The 18,025-nt window shown below is 38.4% G+C and overlaps 1 protein-coding gene across 1 annotated transcript in view; it reads right to left on the bottom strand.

Moving 5' to 3' along the window:
• Window positions 1-1,303: 1,303 nt before the first annotated feature.
• LOC113410987 (fatty-acid amide hydrolase 1-like) overlaps window positions 1,304-18,025 on the bottom strand; it is a 31,067-nt gene continuing 14,345 nt past the window's right edge. Inside the window, exons 8-15 of the mRNA XM_026665803.2 lie at window positions 16,924-17,049; window positions 15,046-15,143; window positions 12,067-12,166; window positions 11,242-11,282; window positions 9,673-9,712; window positions 6,592-6,700; window positions 3,383-3,528; window positions 1,304-1,859 (exon numbers count right to left, since the gene is read on the bottom strand). Of these exons, the coding sequence (XP_026521588.2) occupies window positions 1,731-1,859; window positions 3,383-3,528; window positions 6,592-6,700; window positions 9,673-9,712; window positions 11,242-11,282; window positions 12,067-12,166; window positions 15,046-15,143; window positions 16,924-17,049 (789 nt within the window). The 3' untranslated portion in view covers window positions 1,304-1,730. The remainder of the gene's footprint in view (window positions 1,860-3,382; window positions 3,529-6,591; window positions 6,701-9,672; window positions 9,713-11,241; window positions 11,283-12,066; window positions 12,167-15,045; window positions 15,144-16,923; window positions 17,050-18,025) is intronic.

The following is an 18,025-nucleotide window of genomic DNA, read 5'->3' as shown; positions in this document are numbered from 1 at the left end:
AAAATTGACTTGGAAAACCAAGGCATATACGAAGTCCCCTGTGCATCATGCCCGGCCACATACATTGGACAGACCAATAGAAGAATAAGTACCCGCCTGGAGGAACACAAAAATGCAGTCAAAAAGCTGGAACACACTTCTTCACTAGTCCAACACATGGAAGCCACAGGTCATAGCATCAACTTCAATGGCACCAAAACCCTAGCCACTATAGAAAACCCCAGCCACAGAATCATCAGAGAAGCCATAGAGATTGAAAAAAGACCAGAAAGCATGAATAGAAGAGATGATTCCACCAGACTGTCAATCATTTGGAAGCCTGCACTCACAAACAAAAAAATCTCCACACCACAAGCCAGGCAAACACCTGGGCACAAACAGATCCCCCTCATACCTCCAGCTCAAACACACCCCAACCAGACACCCAGATGAAACCTAGCTTCCTAACTAACGATAGCCGTCCATTTACCCGGAGCCAAGCTGCACTAAAGGCCTCCAATAAAGTAACACAATGTTGCCAGCCAATCAAGATACAAAAAGAGCCAAAAACAGACAGAAGATATTAGAAACACCAATCAAGCAGAACACAGCAAACTCCAAGACCAATAAACACAGACCAAGACTCCCAACCAATCAGGATGAAGAAAAAACCATTCTGGCACAGCAATAGGCTGCCCCAAATTTAAATCTGAAACCACTGTAAAAGTCTGACTCACAGATGAACACTATACAGAAGCCTGATGATGGCAGATGAGATTCTGCCGAAACATTGCTACAACTTTAAAAGCACAACTACTATGACGTGGGAAAATACCCGAACAAAGCTGAATGCCATACATGTAAGTACCCGCGAAAACTTAAGAATATATATATATACACACACATATATACTTGTTAACTGGGAGGAAACGTTATTGTTGTATAAACACTGGACATATCTTTTCTCTATATGGAAATAAATAGAGGCTCTGGAGAATTAAAACTGAGGAAATATAAAGGGACAGATGACAGATATTTGAAATTGCAATAAAAGCCATGTCATTGTTTCACAAAAAGTTATAATTCCAAAAAAAGAATGTTGTATTAGCAGCAATCGTATCAAACTGAGCGAATACATTTAGCTGAATTATAGTGAGCTTTAGGAAGCTAAAAACTGGTCCTGCAAAAAGAATGTGTGGACTTCAGCCTGTCTGAATCGATGCCAAGAGTTATTCATTTTCAAACTTAAAACCACTTGAAACTACTTGAAGATTAATATATTGCTAAGTTGTTGGATACCTGACAAACATACTCTCACCTCTGCTCAGGGAAGATTAGGGAAATTTTATTTTTAATAATACATTGCATTGGAATATCATACCCAAGTACACAATCAGATGTCTGACTTTTCTTTTCATTCATGTACGTAATTGCCAGGGAAAACCAATTCTTCAAATGTTTCCCACCTGCTCCATCCACAGACACTCTGATTCCAAAAGTAAGTTAAAGACTTTCTAATTTTAATTATTTTAGACCTGGTAATTTTTTTATATCTATTGGGCTGGAATGGCACTGAATATTTTAATGTAAAGTATTTAAAGGTGTGAAGCTCAACCCTATAATCATTGTTCCCCTTACATTTTCTCAACATATTCATCCATAGTAACCTCCCTTGGTTGTATAAACTAAATCAGTTCCCAGAGTCCATGGCTAGTACAGAAGAATTCCATTCTGCTTGCTGTGGTATCATATCATTGTTTCCTTGATTTTTCTCTGGTTAGCGTCTCCACTTCTTTCATGAACCGGAGACACAATTCTTCTTGCCATGGCAAAGCCACACACTGGATAGCCACAGGGAGTCCCACAGACTCTTTCACTGCCTACAAAGACAGAATAAAGAAAGCAGCTTTTTATATCAAATGTCAAATAGATAGTCACTTAATGACCGTCTGAAGTTACAACAGGCCTCCTGAAAGCTATTTACAGCCTGCTTTTGAACTTACAGCTGTTGCAGCACCCCTACAGACCTTAGCAGGGACACTACAGCACTTTCCCATCTCTCTTTCTCTCCCTCTCCCTCCCTTCTCTGTTGTGGTTAGCCGGCAGCAGGTGTGCAGACGGCTGAGAAGAGCGAGGACTCAAATGAGGGGCCAGGACCATTAGGGAGTGGACTGCTGCCTTCAGAGATTGTAGGGGCTGGCAGCAGTGATGTGGAGGTTCTCGAGGAGCCTGTGCCAAGTGCACGTGCACGCAGGATTGCTCGGAGGAAAGAGCAGCTGCAACAGTACGGGCGACTCGGGAATAAGGCTGCAAGGTAATGGCCTCTCTTTCAAGAAGATAAAAGCCAGCTGTGAAATTAACCTTCTTTGCAGAAGGCAAAGACATTTTGAACTCAGCCTCATGGACATTACAGTTGGTATTTGAAGACTCTTGTAAACTATTTCTTATCTGTTGTTTTTTGTCAGATTTGAAAAAACTTGGCAAGGCTCTTTCTGTTCTGACTCAGCCGGGTTCCCAGAGAGTAAACATAGACAAACTCAGTAACTCAAACTTTCACAGCTTTAATCTACAAATAAACTTCTTTGTAGATAAAAGATGGCTTGCAGCCAATTAGCCCAACCAGAAAAGCCTTGACAGAATTCTTCAGATAAGCCAGTATCTCTACACACAATGCTGGATCCTTAGAGCTTCTTAGAACGTTTTTTGCCTTCTACAGAGCAATAACCCTTTGAAACCAGGCTTATATTCCCTGGAGGGAGGGGCCATTAATTAGCATTCTTACTCCCGAGTCGCCTATGCTGCTCTTCTATGAATCATCCTGCACTCACTCGCACTTAGCACAGGCTCCTCAGGAACTGCGGCCGGCTAACCACAACACTTTCTTGTCGGAGCTTATTAGTTGGAAGCAGCCTTTTATCTGTGAAGAAACAGGATTTTTAGCTGAAACTTAAACAGATTATACTGCTGCCTTTGTCTTGTGTTTGCTTTCTTGGAATCAGGTTTGGGTCAGAACACTCTCCCATCTTCCCACACGCCTTTTAAAGATCTTGGAGCCTCATGCTGGGGAAAGAGGACAAGCCACATGGCTGCCCTTCAGAAGGAAATACCATTTTCACCTTTCCCACAATTCCTTGCGGTCACACAAAGGTGGTGTCTCAGGGTTGGAGAAGGCCAGGGCAGATCTCTAAGGCTCTTCACTATATCTAAAGCTCACCGTGCTCCATTTCATAACTTGCCTTTTTGTTTAACAGCTGCATCAGAGAGATCAGGGTGGGGGTTAAATGAGGCCATCTCGCTTCATGGCCATCATGACATGAGACCATATTGGACAGGCTCCACTATGGTCATATCTCGAGGATTACTTGTAAATGCTGCTGGGCAATGTCATGAGGCAATTCCATACCTCTGCAAAGAGTTTGTCCCCCAAATCATTGAAGTGTCCTTTGAAACTCTTTAGCTCCTCTTCATCCTCCTTTGTCACTGTTGTAACTGGTACTATTCCAGCAGGGAAGTCCAAGTAGTTATATAATATGGTATTACCAATGACCTCTGTACAGACAAAAAACAGAAGGGAAATTAAAGGGCTACTCAGCTCTCTTGAGCAAATTGCAGTGATTAACAGCACAAGGAAGACAGTACTTCATAATTCTAATCATACAGATCTCCTCCCCAATCTACATATGAGAAAATTATTTGGAAAAACTGAAGCCGATCTCAAGCAACTAACAACAGACACAGGTGGTTTCATGTTTACAGCTTTATGTTGACTTTAACTTGCCTCTCTTTAAAAAGACATTCAAAAACAGTTTTATACTGGAGGCTATAGGGATGCTGATGATCATCTGACTACCCAGAGACTCTACTGTTAAATTAGATTCCCAAAGTCTGAAGTCTCTTTAAGAAGAATTTTAGAAATATTGTTTGCCCTGTCACAAAGATTGTAGTTATGTATTCTCAAAAGAATGATGTGTACTGGTTTGTGAAGGCTGACTGAACGAAAGCTGCCATCCATCAGCCTTTAAATTGTCTCTTAACTGATGGAAAAGCAAGATCGAACATTATGATTCCATAAGGAATGATTTGGCCATCCCTAGATGAAGGTTTTTGTTTAAGTGACATTTTAAAAAGCAGCTATATATTTGACTCTTATGAATTGTTACTGAGATAAGATGCTTAACATCAACATGTAACATGCTATGTGAACTCTTTTGCTCATAAGCCAGGATAGAACTATGCTTGGAATGTGGCAAGATCCATAACAGGAGTATATTAGGGTTGTGCAGTGCTTCAGATTCAAAAGTGCAAGCTCTTTGGAAGAAGGCGGGGCCTCTTTGCTGACGGACCGTAGATCGTGACTCTCTGCGGCTATGGTCCGTGCTCTTTCATTGGAGAGCCCCGATCATTACGATTAGGGGATGAAGCTGCCTTGGAGGGGCAGCGGAGTAAGGGGAAGCCGCAAGCCAGGTTGAGGGGAGCCGCATCTCCCCTTCTGGGCTTGGTCTTTTTCCCCCCGAAGACGACTGCAGCGGTGGTTTAAAATGGCCACCCTGAAGAGGAGGACTCAGCTGGATTAAGCTTTGTACAGGAGGGAAGAAAGAGGTGGATAACATCTGAACCAGGACAATTGGGCGATACAACTAAACAAAAGTACCCCGGGATTAAGGTAACATGGAATTTTTAAGAAAAGAAAAGTGAGCGGCGAAATTACAAAGGGACAGGAAAAAAAATAAGAAAATATTCTTGACAGCTAAGCGGGGCTTTGAACCAGGAAAGGAAGAAGCTGGAACTAAAGATTTAACTAAATTAGACTAAAATATTTTGGCAATAAACAGGCACAAAATAAAGTTGGACTTAAGATTATCAAAAAAAAAAAAAAAAAGAATCTCAGAAAGTGAAAGCAGAACCAGAATAAAGAAAAAAGCAAGGAAAGACTGACTGTGGGATTGATTGATGTTTTTGGTAAAGACCCTGGGCTGGAATAATTGAGAACTTTAGAAAATTGAAAGAAGAAAGAAGGAAAGTAAAAGTGTTTTTTGGTGGACTTTAACGATCATAAAATACAAGAGTGTGTAATGATGATATCTCTGGGAATTAAAAATGGAACTTAAAAATATGAGAAAATTACTACAGGAAAGAGGCGAATCACTTTGTTCTGTGTTAGAAAAAATGGAAATGGCGATTGAAGAACAAGAAGAAAGAAATTCAGAGGAGGAGTCGACTCAAGGAGAAGACATCTTAAATAGACAATTAACACAAAGAACGCTACAAAGAAGTGGGGAAAGAAGGAAGGTTAAAAAGTTGAGACTTAAGAAGGCAATCAAAAGGGGGAATACCTGTGAAGTCGGGAAAGACAGAAAGACCCAGCAGAAAAGGGGAAAGGAAGATATTAAGAGAGGGATATAAACTGGAATGAGAAAAGATATGGGGAAAAGAGGGGGAGGAGAAGCAGTAAGAAACAGGTGCATGAAATAAAGAAATACAGAAACAGCAAAATGTTGAAAAGAAATTGTATTTTCAGAGATAATGGTTGATGAATTAAAAAGGGTATTCTGCAGGGTGACAAGAGGTAATAAAAATATTTCTGCAATTAAAAATATTTAGAAAATAGGGTAATAACTCTTATTAAAGATTAAGGGGGGAAAATATGCTGCGGAATCCAAATGAAAAGATGTAATGATTATTATTGCAACTTCTTAAAAATAATGGTTTATTGGGAATCAAGATGAGAGAATAAAGGTATATTTTAACCATTGAGGTGTCACACTCAAAGCAGTAAAAGGGGGAAACCTATACTTTAGTGTTAAAACTTGTATTAATTTAGAATTTATAAAAAGAATGTGTAATGGAAAGGGAATATGACAGACTAAAGAACCAACTAAATTAATAAGTTAATATAGACTATTAAAAGCAAGGAGAGCCATTGGCAACCATTATTATTTATTATTATTATTATTATTTATTATTATTTATTATTTATTATTATTATTATTATTATTATTATTATTATTATTATTATTATTATTATTATTATTATTATGCAAACACATATTGTTTATCTTTATATTTAAAATAAATATTAAAGGATTATATTTGAAATAATTGAAATGAAACAAAAAGATGTTTCAATTGAGATTATTGAAAGAGACTAGAATTAATGTATTTGTTTCTCTCCTTACTGAAAATTTGGAATGGAAAAGGTAATAATAGAATTAAGTATGCATATATGAACGTATAATTGCTGTCATATTTGTATGTAAAGGTGATGACCCGGAAATATGTTGTCCGCTAAAAAGAGATTTTTGTTTTTAATGTGAAAAACTGAATAAAATTTGTTAAAAAATAAAGCGCAAGCTCTTTAAAGCAGCCACCCCTTTTCCTAGGGACAGTACAGCCATAGAAAAGATGCATTTGGTCCAAAGAATTGCAAACAAGCACCATATTTGTTCCCCCCTGCCTTATCCCATGAATTTTTTTGCCCAACCTCAAAGCACATCATAGTCCTAGGATTTACTCAAATCTTGTTGAATAGGAGTAGGACGCTCCATGGGGATCTAAACAATACCAACAAGCTTTATAAAACTTGGTTTTCCAAGTTTTTTTTTTTTAAATTACCTTGTACTTTTCCAGCAAACCCGCTCTTAAAAGCAGGACCTATAGCAGGACATAGTAGCACATCCAGTTCCAGTCTTTTCCATTGTTCAGTGAATTCTCTGCAATATTCCTAATGATAAGAGATCAATTTACATATCAGAGCTATCTTTATTTTTCAATGTATAACCTTGGTATCCAGAAATACAGTGGCATATGGCAGGGGCAAGAAGGCAGATAGCGCAGCAAAGGTGGACTTCTGAGTTGCTATTCTCTTTGAGCAACTATTTTATGAATGAACAACATGAATCCCAGTCTCCTGGGAATGAAGCATGAATGTATTTTTCTTCTTCCAGCTCTTGAATCAGACTGTTTTAAAATGTAATCCTTAGATCTGAGCTGTTAATTAAGGATCTTAGAAGCAAAAATCCTACCTCACCCCAGGCTTCCCTTCTGAAAATACTCAAGAGTCAAAGGCTGCTCTTTTTCTTCCCATTCTTCCCAGTGAAAGGACAGTCCCTACACATTGCACTGGGCCACTGGGTAGAGAATCCCTTCTTCTTAAGTATTATCAATAACTCATCAGTGGATTTCCCTACAAGAAATCCTAAATTTAATAAAGAAGGAAACAACCTTGGTGTGAAACCCCAGAGAGATGAGTTTACTAGATGGCCTGACTTGCAATACAATAGTATTTTATGCTTTTTAAAAACAACAACAAAAAAGAATATTTTCCTGATTTAATGTTCAACTAGGAAACATATGTTACCAAATATGTATTTATCCAATACATTATTGACAATGCTAAACTGTACAAGTAGTGATTGTCTAATGACTGCTCTGTTTAGCAACTATTCAAAATAGCAACACCACTGAAAAAGTAAATTTATGATTGGGTCTGTTGGAAAAAGACAACTGGACTGTGATAAAGTCTCAATTTATATCAAAGAAATCTTGAATGATAAAGTCTCAATTTATAGCCAAGCCTTACATGGCAAACCGTTAGAATGTTGACTAAGTAAGACTCACATGTTAAGGAAGTATTGTAATCTGTCATTAGCAAAATATATCTGCAACATAATCACTTTTAAGGCTATTTTGGACAAATGTGTCTGGGACATTAGAAATGGGAAACTGAAAGTAGCAGATGGCAGATTTCATGTCATGACCCTGTCGGAGTCTGAATCCAAGGAGGAAGCCGAACAACTGACAGGGAGTGGGAGTGTGGCTCCGTTGGCTGTGGAGGGAATGGGAAGGGAAAAGTCTGGCTGGGCAGAGCAGGGAAGAGGTAGAACAAGGGAGAGGTAGAACAAGGGAGAGGGAATTCAGAGGAAGACCCAGGCCCACCTTCTCTTCATCCTAGGTCACGCAGGGAGGAATGGAGAAAAGAGCAATGTGGGCCGCATGGCTTACGGGTGAGGAAAGGGCCCTGATTCACTTCATGAGCCACAGCTGGGAACACAGTTTATAAGAAAAACAGGCTGCGTGCGACAGGCTGCTGGGAGCAAACGTGACTTTATCTTGTGCTATTGTTGCTTATCTGTGTTCCTGGTGTCTTCGCAACGTGTGAGTTTTGTGGTGCCTTCAAGTCTGAAATTCTTGCTCCTGCCATTCCAAACTAATTACTTCAGTTTGGCTTGATTGGACTTTAAGTTACAGTTTGTGTTGACCATGTTTTGGACTTAATTTTCTGCAGTCAAAAGGCTGTTCCTGGGAGAGTTTTTCTCCAGCCAGAAGGTAACCTGGACATTGGGGACAAAGTTGGAGATAATAAAGGGACTCTTATTGATTATCTGACTGTGTTGCCTTTGTGCCATGCCCCAGGTCATCACATTTCAGATGTATACGTTAGAATGTGCTGAGGAAAGGATATCAGCAGAAAAAGGGAAGTTATCTCGGTAATATTCCATACTACTGAAAGGAAGACAGAAAAAGGTATAAAAGAAAGGGGCAAATCTCAACCCGGGGTCACTGGTAGCTGCTCCTTGCTGGACCTAGCTATTATCCTTGGACCTCATTGCAATGGGTTATTGATGTAAGTAACGTTGTGTGTATTGATAGCTAATCATGTTCAAATTGCTCATGAAATAAACCTTTGATTCTAAAGTAAAATTTGTTTACTTGTATGATTGTTGCCTATTTTATTTGTCTCATTTTATGACAGTTCCTTGTACTTATAGCTGTTGCAGTGTCTCCAAGGTCACACGATCAAAATTCAGGTGCTTGGCAAACTGGCAGGCATTTATGACAGCCACAGTGTCCTGTGGTCACATGATTCCCATTTGTGCACTTCACATTTCACACAAGCAGAGTCAATGGGGCAGCCAGCAGTAAAATTGCAAGTCACAGCCATGTGATGTCTCATGTTAACCACCTGTGGTGATTCACTTATCAACCATAATAGGGATGATATAAGTCCAGCACAGCTATATGAAGTTTTGCTTAACTACTATGCCATTTAACGATAGTTTCTGGTCCCAGTAGTAAAGTGAAGACTATCTGTCTTTCTGTCACAGAAAATTTCATTGAGCAACAGTGTAACTACAGGAAAAATAGACAAGTCTGTGTAGCGGTAAGCAGGACATGAGAAATGGACAAGTTACAATCCCATCTTATATTTCAGCTTCTGCTCTTGCCCTGCAAAAAATATTCTGCAGGCACCACAAACCTTTGTACGCAAGCATCTGATATTCAACTTAAAACAATTATTTAAAGGACAGAATTGTTTCCCACATAGGTACTGTCAGAGCTGTTCTTCATTTTGAAATATCCACAAAGGGAGCATTCGTAACGAGGCCATCTTTTACTGATTTGGCATCCTCCGAATATATTGGATTTTAGTTTCCAACACCCCTATTCAAAAATGGCCAAAGGCTAGAGAGAAAGGGGTGGTATAGAAGTCTAACACAACTGGGAGGCATCAGACTATAGAAGAATGACCTCAAGACTTACTGGGTTTTGCGACTATGCAGTAGTTTTTAGTGAATGTTTTAAATCTATGGTCTGAAGCTGAAAAAGACCATGCTATTTTCTCGAATGCCTCAGAAACTATTTACACGTACAAGATTTTTATGCCATTTGCAAAGATTCCAAAAGAAAATTTACCTCAATTTCCAAGTGACATTTCCAGAGTTCTTTTATAGACCTAAAAAGTCAAAGAAAATAAATGAACTGCAGATGAATGGAATCGGCTGCCTATGTTCATAACTTTCCCCAACCTGGTGCTATACAGCTATGCTGACTTAATTCCTCTGAGCAGAATGGAATTGAAAGTCTAACTGGGCACAAGACTAGACAAACAATTTTGTGTATTAATGGCAGTAAAGTTATCACATTAATTTTGGCAAAATAAACCAATGGTTGCTGAGATCATTAATACGGAGATCAAGAAATATTTGTAAAAAGCATCATTAGAAAGAAAATGTAATTAAAAAAATCTCTTCTGGTAAACATAAATCTTCCGTGTGTGTGTGTGTGTAATTTTTTTTTTATTATTAGCCAAAATCAGTTCCTCCTGTAATTTGAAATTAGAAGGGGAATGACTGGAAAAAGTCATACTAAGAATGAATTAAGCAATATTCCCAACCCACAATGCTCTCCTTCAGCTCATATTTAGCCTATAAAGTCAAAAGGATGGTATTTGAAAGAAACAATATTCCAAAAAATATATGAAAGTTAAAAAAAAAAAAACATTTTAGGAAATGTCAAAGGAACCATGTATCTGATCCAAAACAGGTGCTGACTAGAATTGTTGGCTTCAACAGTTTATTATGGGTGGTAAAATTAATGGAATTGGATGATGGCAAAACTAACTAGTTTGAGTAAAGAAAATACTTTGTCTAGCTTTGTTTCCACATGGAAACAACTTTTGGACTTTTTGCTTGAGAGTGAAAGAAATGCTATATTAATTTTGGGATTTGATAATTAGAATTGTTTATGGAAATTATATAGTGCTTTACTGAATTTAAAATCAAAAGATTAATTAATTTTATATTTGTAACTGTATTGAAGAAAATTATTCTATTTTTATTTTCTTTCTCTTCCTTTTTCCTTTATCCCTTGTACTTTGCCCCTCCCTATTTTATTTCTAATTTTGTGTGTGTGTGTGTGTGTGTGTGTGTAATTCTTTGTAGAAATTTAATAAAGCACAATTAAAACAGTATATTATGGAGTCTTTATAATTTGAAGAACATGTTACTAGTATTCACTATAGCAGAGCATAATTAAAATGAATACACAGAAAACTACTGAAAAAGCAGGGTTAGTAAAATGAGCACTCCTGCAAGATTTTTCATGTTCCAAGTGCTAAACAATAGATTCAAAATAATGTTATTCTGTGACACCCCCTTTACAAGATTTAAGAAATGAAATGTAGTTTTAATTTTGGGATAGATGGGAGCAATCCATTCTAACATAGTCTCTAACACTGGTACTCTACCGTTATTACTGTAGTTCTTTGGGATCACATGCAAAACTCAACTCATAGATCCTTGTTTCAAACTACTGCTGGAAAACCTTACTTCAGATGCAATCATTTCTGCTTGGTTAAAAGCATACTGATCACTAATTTCATCCAAACAGGAACTATAAAATCAGGTAGCAAAAAATCAACCTGCTTATTACAAAGGCAATATTAAGAGATGAAGGCCTTAATCTCCCACCAAAAATATTTACCTTTCTTTAAAGTTGCTCAAAGCTCTTGACTGACGAATACTCTAAGGAAAAATAAATGGAAAATGCCATTTTGGGGGTTGATGTAAAAATAAGTGGTACAGACTTTTCAATATTATACTTCACCAAAAATTTAGAATGAAACACAACTAGCCCAAGAAGCAAAATCTACTTCTTGAGCCTTCCCTGGCTGGAGAACAACAGTCCCAACCCATTTGGAAGATATGGGCTCAGTTGTTTCAGCGTAGCCTGATATACCCTACATCATTTTAATATATAGTTATTGTATTAATTATGAGAATGCCAAAGCTGGAATATTCACAGTTGGTTTAGGGCAGGGGTCAGCAACCTGTGGCTCTGGAGCTGCATGTGGCTCTTTCATCCCTCTGCTGTGACTCCCTGTTGCTGATCGGCTCCACAATTGATAGGGCTTTTGGTTAAGGCAGGTAGAGGAAAAAGAACGTTGCGCTAGGAAGACACTCTATGGTGGGGAAACTGCCATAGAGTCTGGTCAGTTCCAGAACTGAACAAGGAGCTTCCAGTTAGGACCTTTGTGGCTCTTTAAGTGTTTAAGGTTGCCGACCCCTGATGTGACTAGTTGACAACTCTGTCATCCAAAATGTGGAGCAGGGAACTAGTGGATCAGCTATACCGAACTTAATTCTTACTAATAGGGATGAAATGTTTGAGGGAGTGAAAGTTATAGGAATTTTGTGCGAGAGTGCCATGTTACATTAGAACACACCAATAACACAGGCACAGATAACTGAATATAGGTTGGGAAACCCTGTTCCAGATTAAAAAAAGATAGTAAGAGATATTACTTACTTTGGGTCTTATAATCCAGGATAGGACTCTTCGCATCCAATAAGGAGTCTTTAGTAACAGCATGGTAATCCTTAGATATGGATCTACAGGTTCGTCTTCACTGAAAGGCAACCCAGACAATCAAAGCACATACATAAAATGCTACGATAATTTTCAAAATGGAAGTTATATTCAAACTTCAAGCATCAGCTATCACTACTGGCGTGTCTGTTTGCCATGTTCTGATTAACAATTCTGATTAATCTGTAAAAACCAAGAGAAAAATCCTACTAAATCAGGCGTATAGGTAGTCCTTGAGTCAAAACTGTTTGTTTAACAACAGTCTGGAATTACAAATGGTTTTGAAAAGGGTGCTTTATGGTCAATAAAGCTCTTCCAGCAATCACAAAATGTTGCACTGTCACCCTGCAATCTCATGATCATAATCTGTGTGCTTGGTAGAAGTGGAATTTATGTTGAATCTTACTTCTCTCCATTGTGAAAGCTATCCATTTATTCTAACCTTCATCCTAAACTATTTTTTAACCAATTACTCATTTATAGAAGGACCTCTTATTTCATTACCCCTAAATTTCCTGAACGGTTTTCAACGAAGCACTTTTATCAATCATAATATCCTACTGTTCTGTCAGATCCTAGTATAAATATAAGTTATAGAAGCTCAGTTCATCTATCACACTAACCCAAAATCAAACAAACTACTATATATTATGGGTTAAAAGGATGTGTAAATCCATCCAATCTCTATTAAATACCCAATCAACATGTTTGGTGGTGCTCTCCAAATCATTTTAGAGAGATAACAAGGGCAAGCCTTTTCTACAGAAAGAAACCCCTATCCAATCATTCTTCAACAATGTTTTCACTTCTGTACATTAATCATAACAACTATATTTCCATTTTTCTATGCAAGATAGACATTTAAATTAGCTCACTGTTAATTTTGACAGCTCCCAGGATCCATTTCCCCAACCAAAAAGGTTATTGCAATTATCTTCCAACCCCAGCTAAAAAAATGACTTCAATTACAAGCCACATAAAGTTGTCACACACTGAAATTAATTAAAGACTCATACTTCTTACTGGTTTCATGTCATTCTACTTTTAAAAGGCACATTCTAACAACTGATGTAATAGTTGGCCTGGGAAAAGATCCAGATTCTGGGTGGATTCACTTTGAACCACAGAAACTCACTGGCTCAAATAGGGACCAATCACTACTCCTGCTCAGCCCAACTTATCTCACAGGACTGTTGTTGGGCAGCAGAATGCGGGAGGAGCACTGTATATGTCACCTTGGAAACATGGAAGAGAAGTGGTATTCAGGTAGTCCTTGACTTACGGTCACAACTGAGCCCAAAATTTACACTGCTAAGCAAGATAGTTACGTGAATTTTGCGTTATTTTACTAACTTTCTTGCTGCAGTGGTTAAGTTAGTAATATGGTTGTTCAGTGAATCTGGCTTTTCTACTGACTTTGTTTGACAGAAGGTTGCAAAAGGTGATCAGATGACCACAGGACACTGCAATTGTGATAAACACATGCCAGCTGCCAAGCGTCCAAATTTTGATCATGTGACTACAGGGACGCTGCAAAGGTGGCCTACTTTCCTTGTATGATTGATTGATTACTTATTGTATCCTAAGACTATCCTTAAGTGTCATACCTTATGATTCTCGACACCTGACGAATGTATCTTTTCTTTTATGTATACTGAGAGTATTTACACCGAGACAAATTCCTTGTGTGTCCAATCACACTTGGCCAAAAAAAAGAATTCAATTCAATTCAATTCAAAGTGTGAAAAATGGTCCATTAGTCATTTATTTTCAGTGCCATTGTAACTTCAAACAGCCACTAAACGAGAGGTTGTAAGTTGAGGACCACTTGTATGTATCTAATAAATAAATAAAATGTTGCCAAAGACTTCCACCTACTGCACTCCTCTCTCTAGGCATCCATATTCTGGCATTCATTCAGATTTGTGTATACTTTTCTCTTATACTGGCGGCAATATTCCATTTGAGATTTCATTGCCCAATTTAAATCTCTCGCCTACATTGATGTGTTGCCCTGATACATTACTTTGGATTCTTGTATGACATTTATGTATCTTGTGCCCAGATTTTAATTTTAACCTGACAACAATCCTGGAATATTGGAACTAGAGGCACTAAATATTGAAATTTAAGATTAAATGGAGATTTGAAGCTGAATTTTCTCTATTTAAACACTGTAGTATGCTATTCTGTCTGTATTACTGCAGAAAGCTGTCTATTTATATATTTACATCCCTTCACCTAAATACATACATACAGGCAGGCAGGCAGGCATCATTTACCAATTGCCTGGTATAGCAATTGTTTGAAGTTACAAGAGTGAAAAAAGAAACCCACTTTTTGAACACTCTTCACAGTTACTATCATTGCAGGGACAGACGGTCTTGTGATCATCATTCACTGATGTACAACTGGCTTCCAACAAGCAGAATTAATAGATAAAGCAGGAGTAAAATTGCAAGTCAACATCACATGTCTCCCTCAATGATTGCCGTGTAACAAACGCAAAGAGACATCATACGCTCATCACGGTAATGTGATTTTTCCATTTAGCAATGGTGGCACTTAGTGATGGAATTGCCAGTTACAACTGTGGTCACTAAGTGAGGACTACCTGTAGTATCTTAGATCTATAATAAAAATAAAGCTTCCAGCAGAGTTAGGGATGTTGTTGTGTTTGAAACTGGGGGGAGGGGGTGTGAGCTAGAATATTCAAACAGCTGAAATTCACTACTCCCAAATGTTTCATTCATAGCAGCTTTCAGCATTACAGAAATTAAAGCCCTGTTTCTCCACCTATCAAAAATAATTGGAAACAGAAGAGAAAAAAGGAGAGGGGATCACATCCACAAAATAAGCCTTCTACTTCTCTTATTTCCTCACATAAACACTTCAGACTATAGAAAATGCAATACTTACAAAGACTGCAGTAAAGTGGCACCAGCATCACCAAAAAGTGATGCAGTAACTAAGTGGTTCATAAAATGGGCCATGTGCTGCGGCTCAAAGGGGACCAACTAAAAAGAAATGAAAGAACATTTACAATAAAAATAATGGGGGAAATACCGTATTTTTCGGAGTATAAAATGCTCTGGAATATAAGATGCACCTTAGTTTTGGGGGAGGAAAATAAAGGGGGGAAAAATTCTGCCTCTGCCTACCAGCATCCATTGGTATTCATCTGGCTAGCGTCCTGTCAGTGTGAGAGTTGAAGGCTGTTTGGAAACTGAAACAGTATTTGCTGTGTGAGCAAGGAGACAGCAAGGAGCCTGAGTGTGGCTTAGCTTAACTGTTCTGTATTAAAGCTGCATGCTGCTCTGAAACTAAAACTGAAACTCCTCTCCTCTGCTTGTGTTTTGCTTGTATTTAACCATGCTGGAAAACCTGCTTTTGGTATTGTATATTTACTTCATGTGTTATATATAAAGAGAAGTTATTGAATCCTGCTGAATCAGTTACTTGTGTGTGCTTTCTGGATGTGATTGCTGCTGCAAACTCTGACATGTCCTTGCAGCAAATAGCGAACAGCCAAGTCAGCTTCAGCCTATTATTGCAGCCTGATTCACAGAAGCAGCTGATTGGCGGGTGGATCGGCCTCCAGGGATTGCCATAGACCATCGCCGCCTCTGTTACGAACTAAGCAAACTCATTTGACAATAACTATGCTAGCTTGCTTCAGCAGCAGGCTTGTAATCCTACACTTCGGATTGGCCCACGGATAAGCGAATCATGATTGGCCAATTCTGGCTGATCTGATTGGCTGAAAACGGGCCGTCTCTGATTGGACGCTTTTAGAGCGGTTAGTTCAATTTCATTGGTTGTTGTGACAGCAGCCAGCTCTATAAAAGAGCTGCTGCTGCCCTAATCGTTGCTCTGTTCTGAAGTCACTATTAAAAAGAGTTGAACTGAGTCACTATCGATGTCTCGTCTCCGTTATTGCGCCCACTCCTCCAAACATAACAGCCTCCATGCCTCGTGTTTTTGGCCTCTGTGCCTCGCATTTTGGGCCTAGTGGGTGGGACTATATTTGGTGTATAAGATGCGCCCAAATTTTCATACTCTTGTGGGGGGGGGGGAGTGCATCTTATATTCCAAAAAATAAGGTATCTATAGCCAGAAACATGACTGAGAAAAAAAAAAATCCAATTCTCTAAATCAATGTTTTTTTCAAACTTGGCTATTTTAAGATGTGTAAAATTCCCTAGCATTCTAACAATGGGAGTTGTTCTATGCCTCTTAAAGTTGCCAAGTTCAAAAACATTGCTCTAAATTAACAAAATGATAAAAAAATGCATTCATTTGCATGTGATTCAATCTTACACTTGGGAAAAGGCTCACACAACTCTACTAAAAGTCAATGCAAATGGCAGTCTTGTGTAACTAACTACCAACCTGAGGGCCATCCCTAATATAAAGGCTCTCCTGCATTAAGCAAATCCAATCAATTTTTAAAAACTCTGTGTGGTGGACACCAAAACTAGCATATTAATTAATTAATAAGCAAATTACAGGGATGAAGGCAAAGTGATCCAGAATACAGTAATTAAATTCTAAAAAGCAAAATCAGCCCAGCTGCTTTTGGCATGAAACTCCAGCCTTTATTGGCAACAGGTAGTGCAGTGGAATTAGTAGGGAGGGAGGGAAAGCCCAGATTTACACTTAGGTGGAGTTTTGTTCTCTCTTTCTCTACTGTTGCACCCTCCACATAAATCTCTTATACCTACTAATGTTGCCTTCTGAAATAGACAACCCCTTGGTACGACATATACCTGCCTCTCCCCTAATAAGTATACATACCACATGGCCATTCATTTCCAGAAGCTTCTTGGTTTCCAGCACAGCTCGTGTCATGGAAGGGCTTGGCATACTATAGGAATTAGTCACATGATACCCTATTCTGAGGGGACCAGAGCTGGTATAAACCTAGAGCAACAGAAGAACAAGAGAAATTTTCCAAATAATTAATCATACGGTAGTAGATGCCTTAAAAGCAGGATACCACACTGGATAAATAAATGAGCACTAGATTAGCTACAGAAACATCCATTTCTCAATCACTCAAGTTCTTTATCTGCTGGCAAAAATATAGTCCACTGGCTTAACTCCAGAGGTTAGCAGCCAAGGGTGCTTAAGCCAATAAATTTCTTTAGCCAACAGTTCTGAAGCACAGGACCAAATCATGAAATGTTTTCCCAGGACATCAGTGCCTGAGCACACTAACACAGGTTCAAAGGGTAAAAAAAAAAACCAAAATAGTCCTTTAAATATCCTTTTCCCTGTGGGCAAACATACAGTGTGTTTTCGCAGCTGAGAGATGGTGCAGTTCACTATTATTTTCCTGAAGCTGAGAGACCAAAGGGACAGGCTGGATTGAATTTTGAGAGATAATCCTCAACATACGATGATAATTGAGCTCGGAATTATGGTCTTAATCATATGCTGGTTGTTAAGCGAGTCATCATGTGACCGCACTCAATTTTTACCATTTTTCTTTTGCAGTTGTTGGTGAAGAGAATCCAATTTGCTGGAAGTAATGTCGAGTTCCAGCAAAAAAATAATAATAATTGTAAACTGTAATCATGTGACTGCGGGACACTCAAAATGACCACACAGTAAATATGGGCCAAGCAAACAAAATGAAAATACATGAGCATGGGAGGGGGAGGAAGGCTGCCACTCAGTCACAAGTGCTATTTGGAGGTCCATTGTAATTTTGAATGGTTTCGAAGCAACAGATTTTAAGTCAAGGACAAGCTGTACACTTAGCCTGTGTATAGCCTACTTGATGTCTCTTTCTACCTGGTTTCTTTCCCAAGTATTACCAATGCTTATTTATTTTAAAATAATCACTTCTCTCAATGAAATGCAAAAAGGAGAGCAGTCTTCATTCCTCAGTGTT

Source organism: Notechis scutatus, chromosome 3 (assembly GCF_049901735.1).
Source record: "Notechis scutatus isolate UNSWTSFEM ecotype Mainland chromosome 3, rNotScu1.2, whole genome shotgun sequence".
NCBI classification, from domain to species: Eukaryota; Metazoa; Chordata; class Lepidosauria; order Squamata; family Elapidae; genus Notechis; species Notechis scutatus.
The sequence above is the reverse complement of the archived record's forward strand: the minus strand, read 5'-3'. Positions and strand labels throughout refer to the sequence as shown.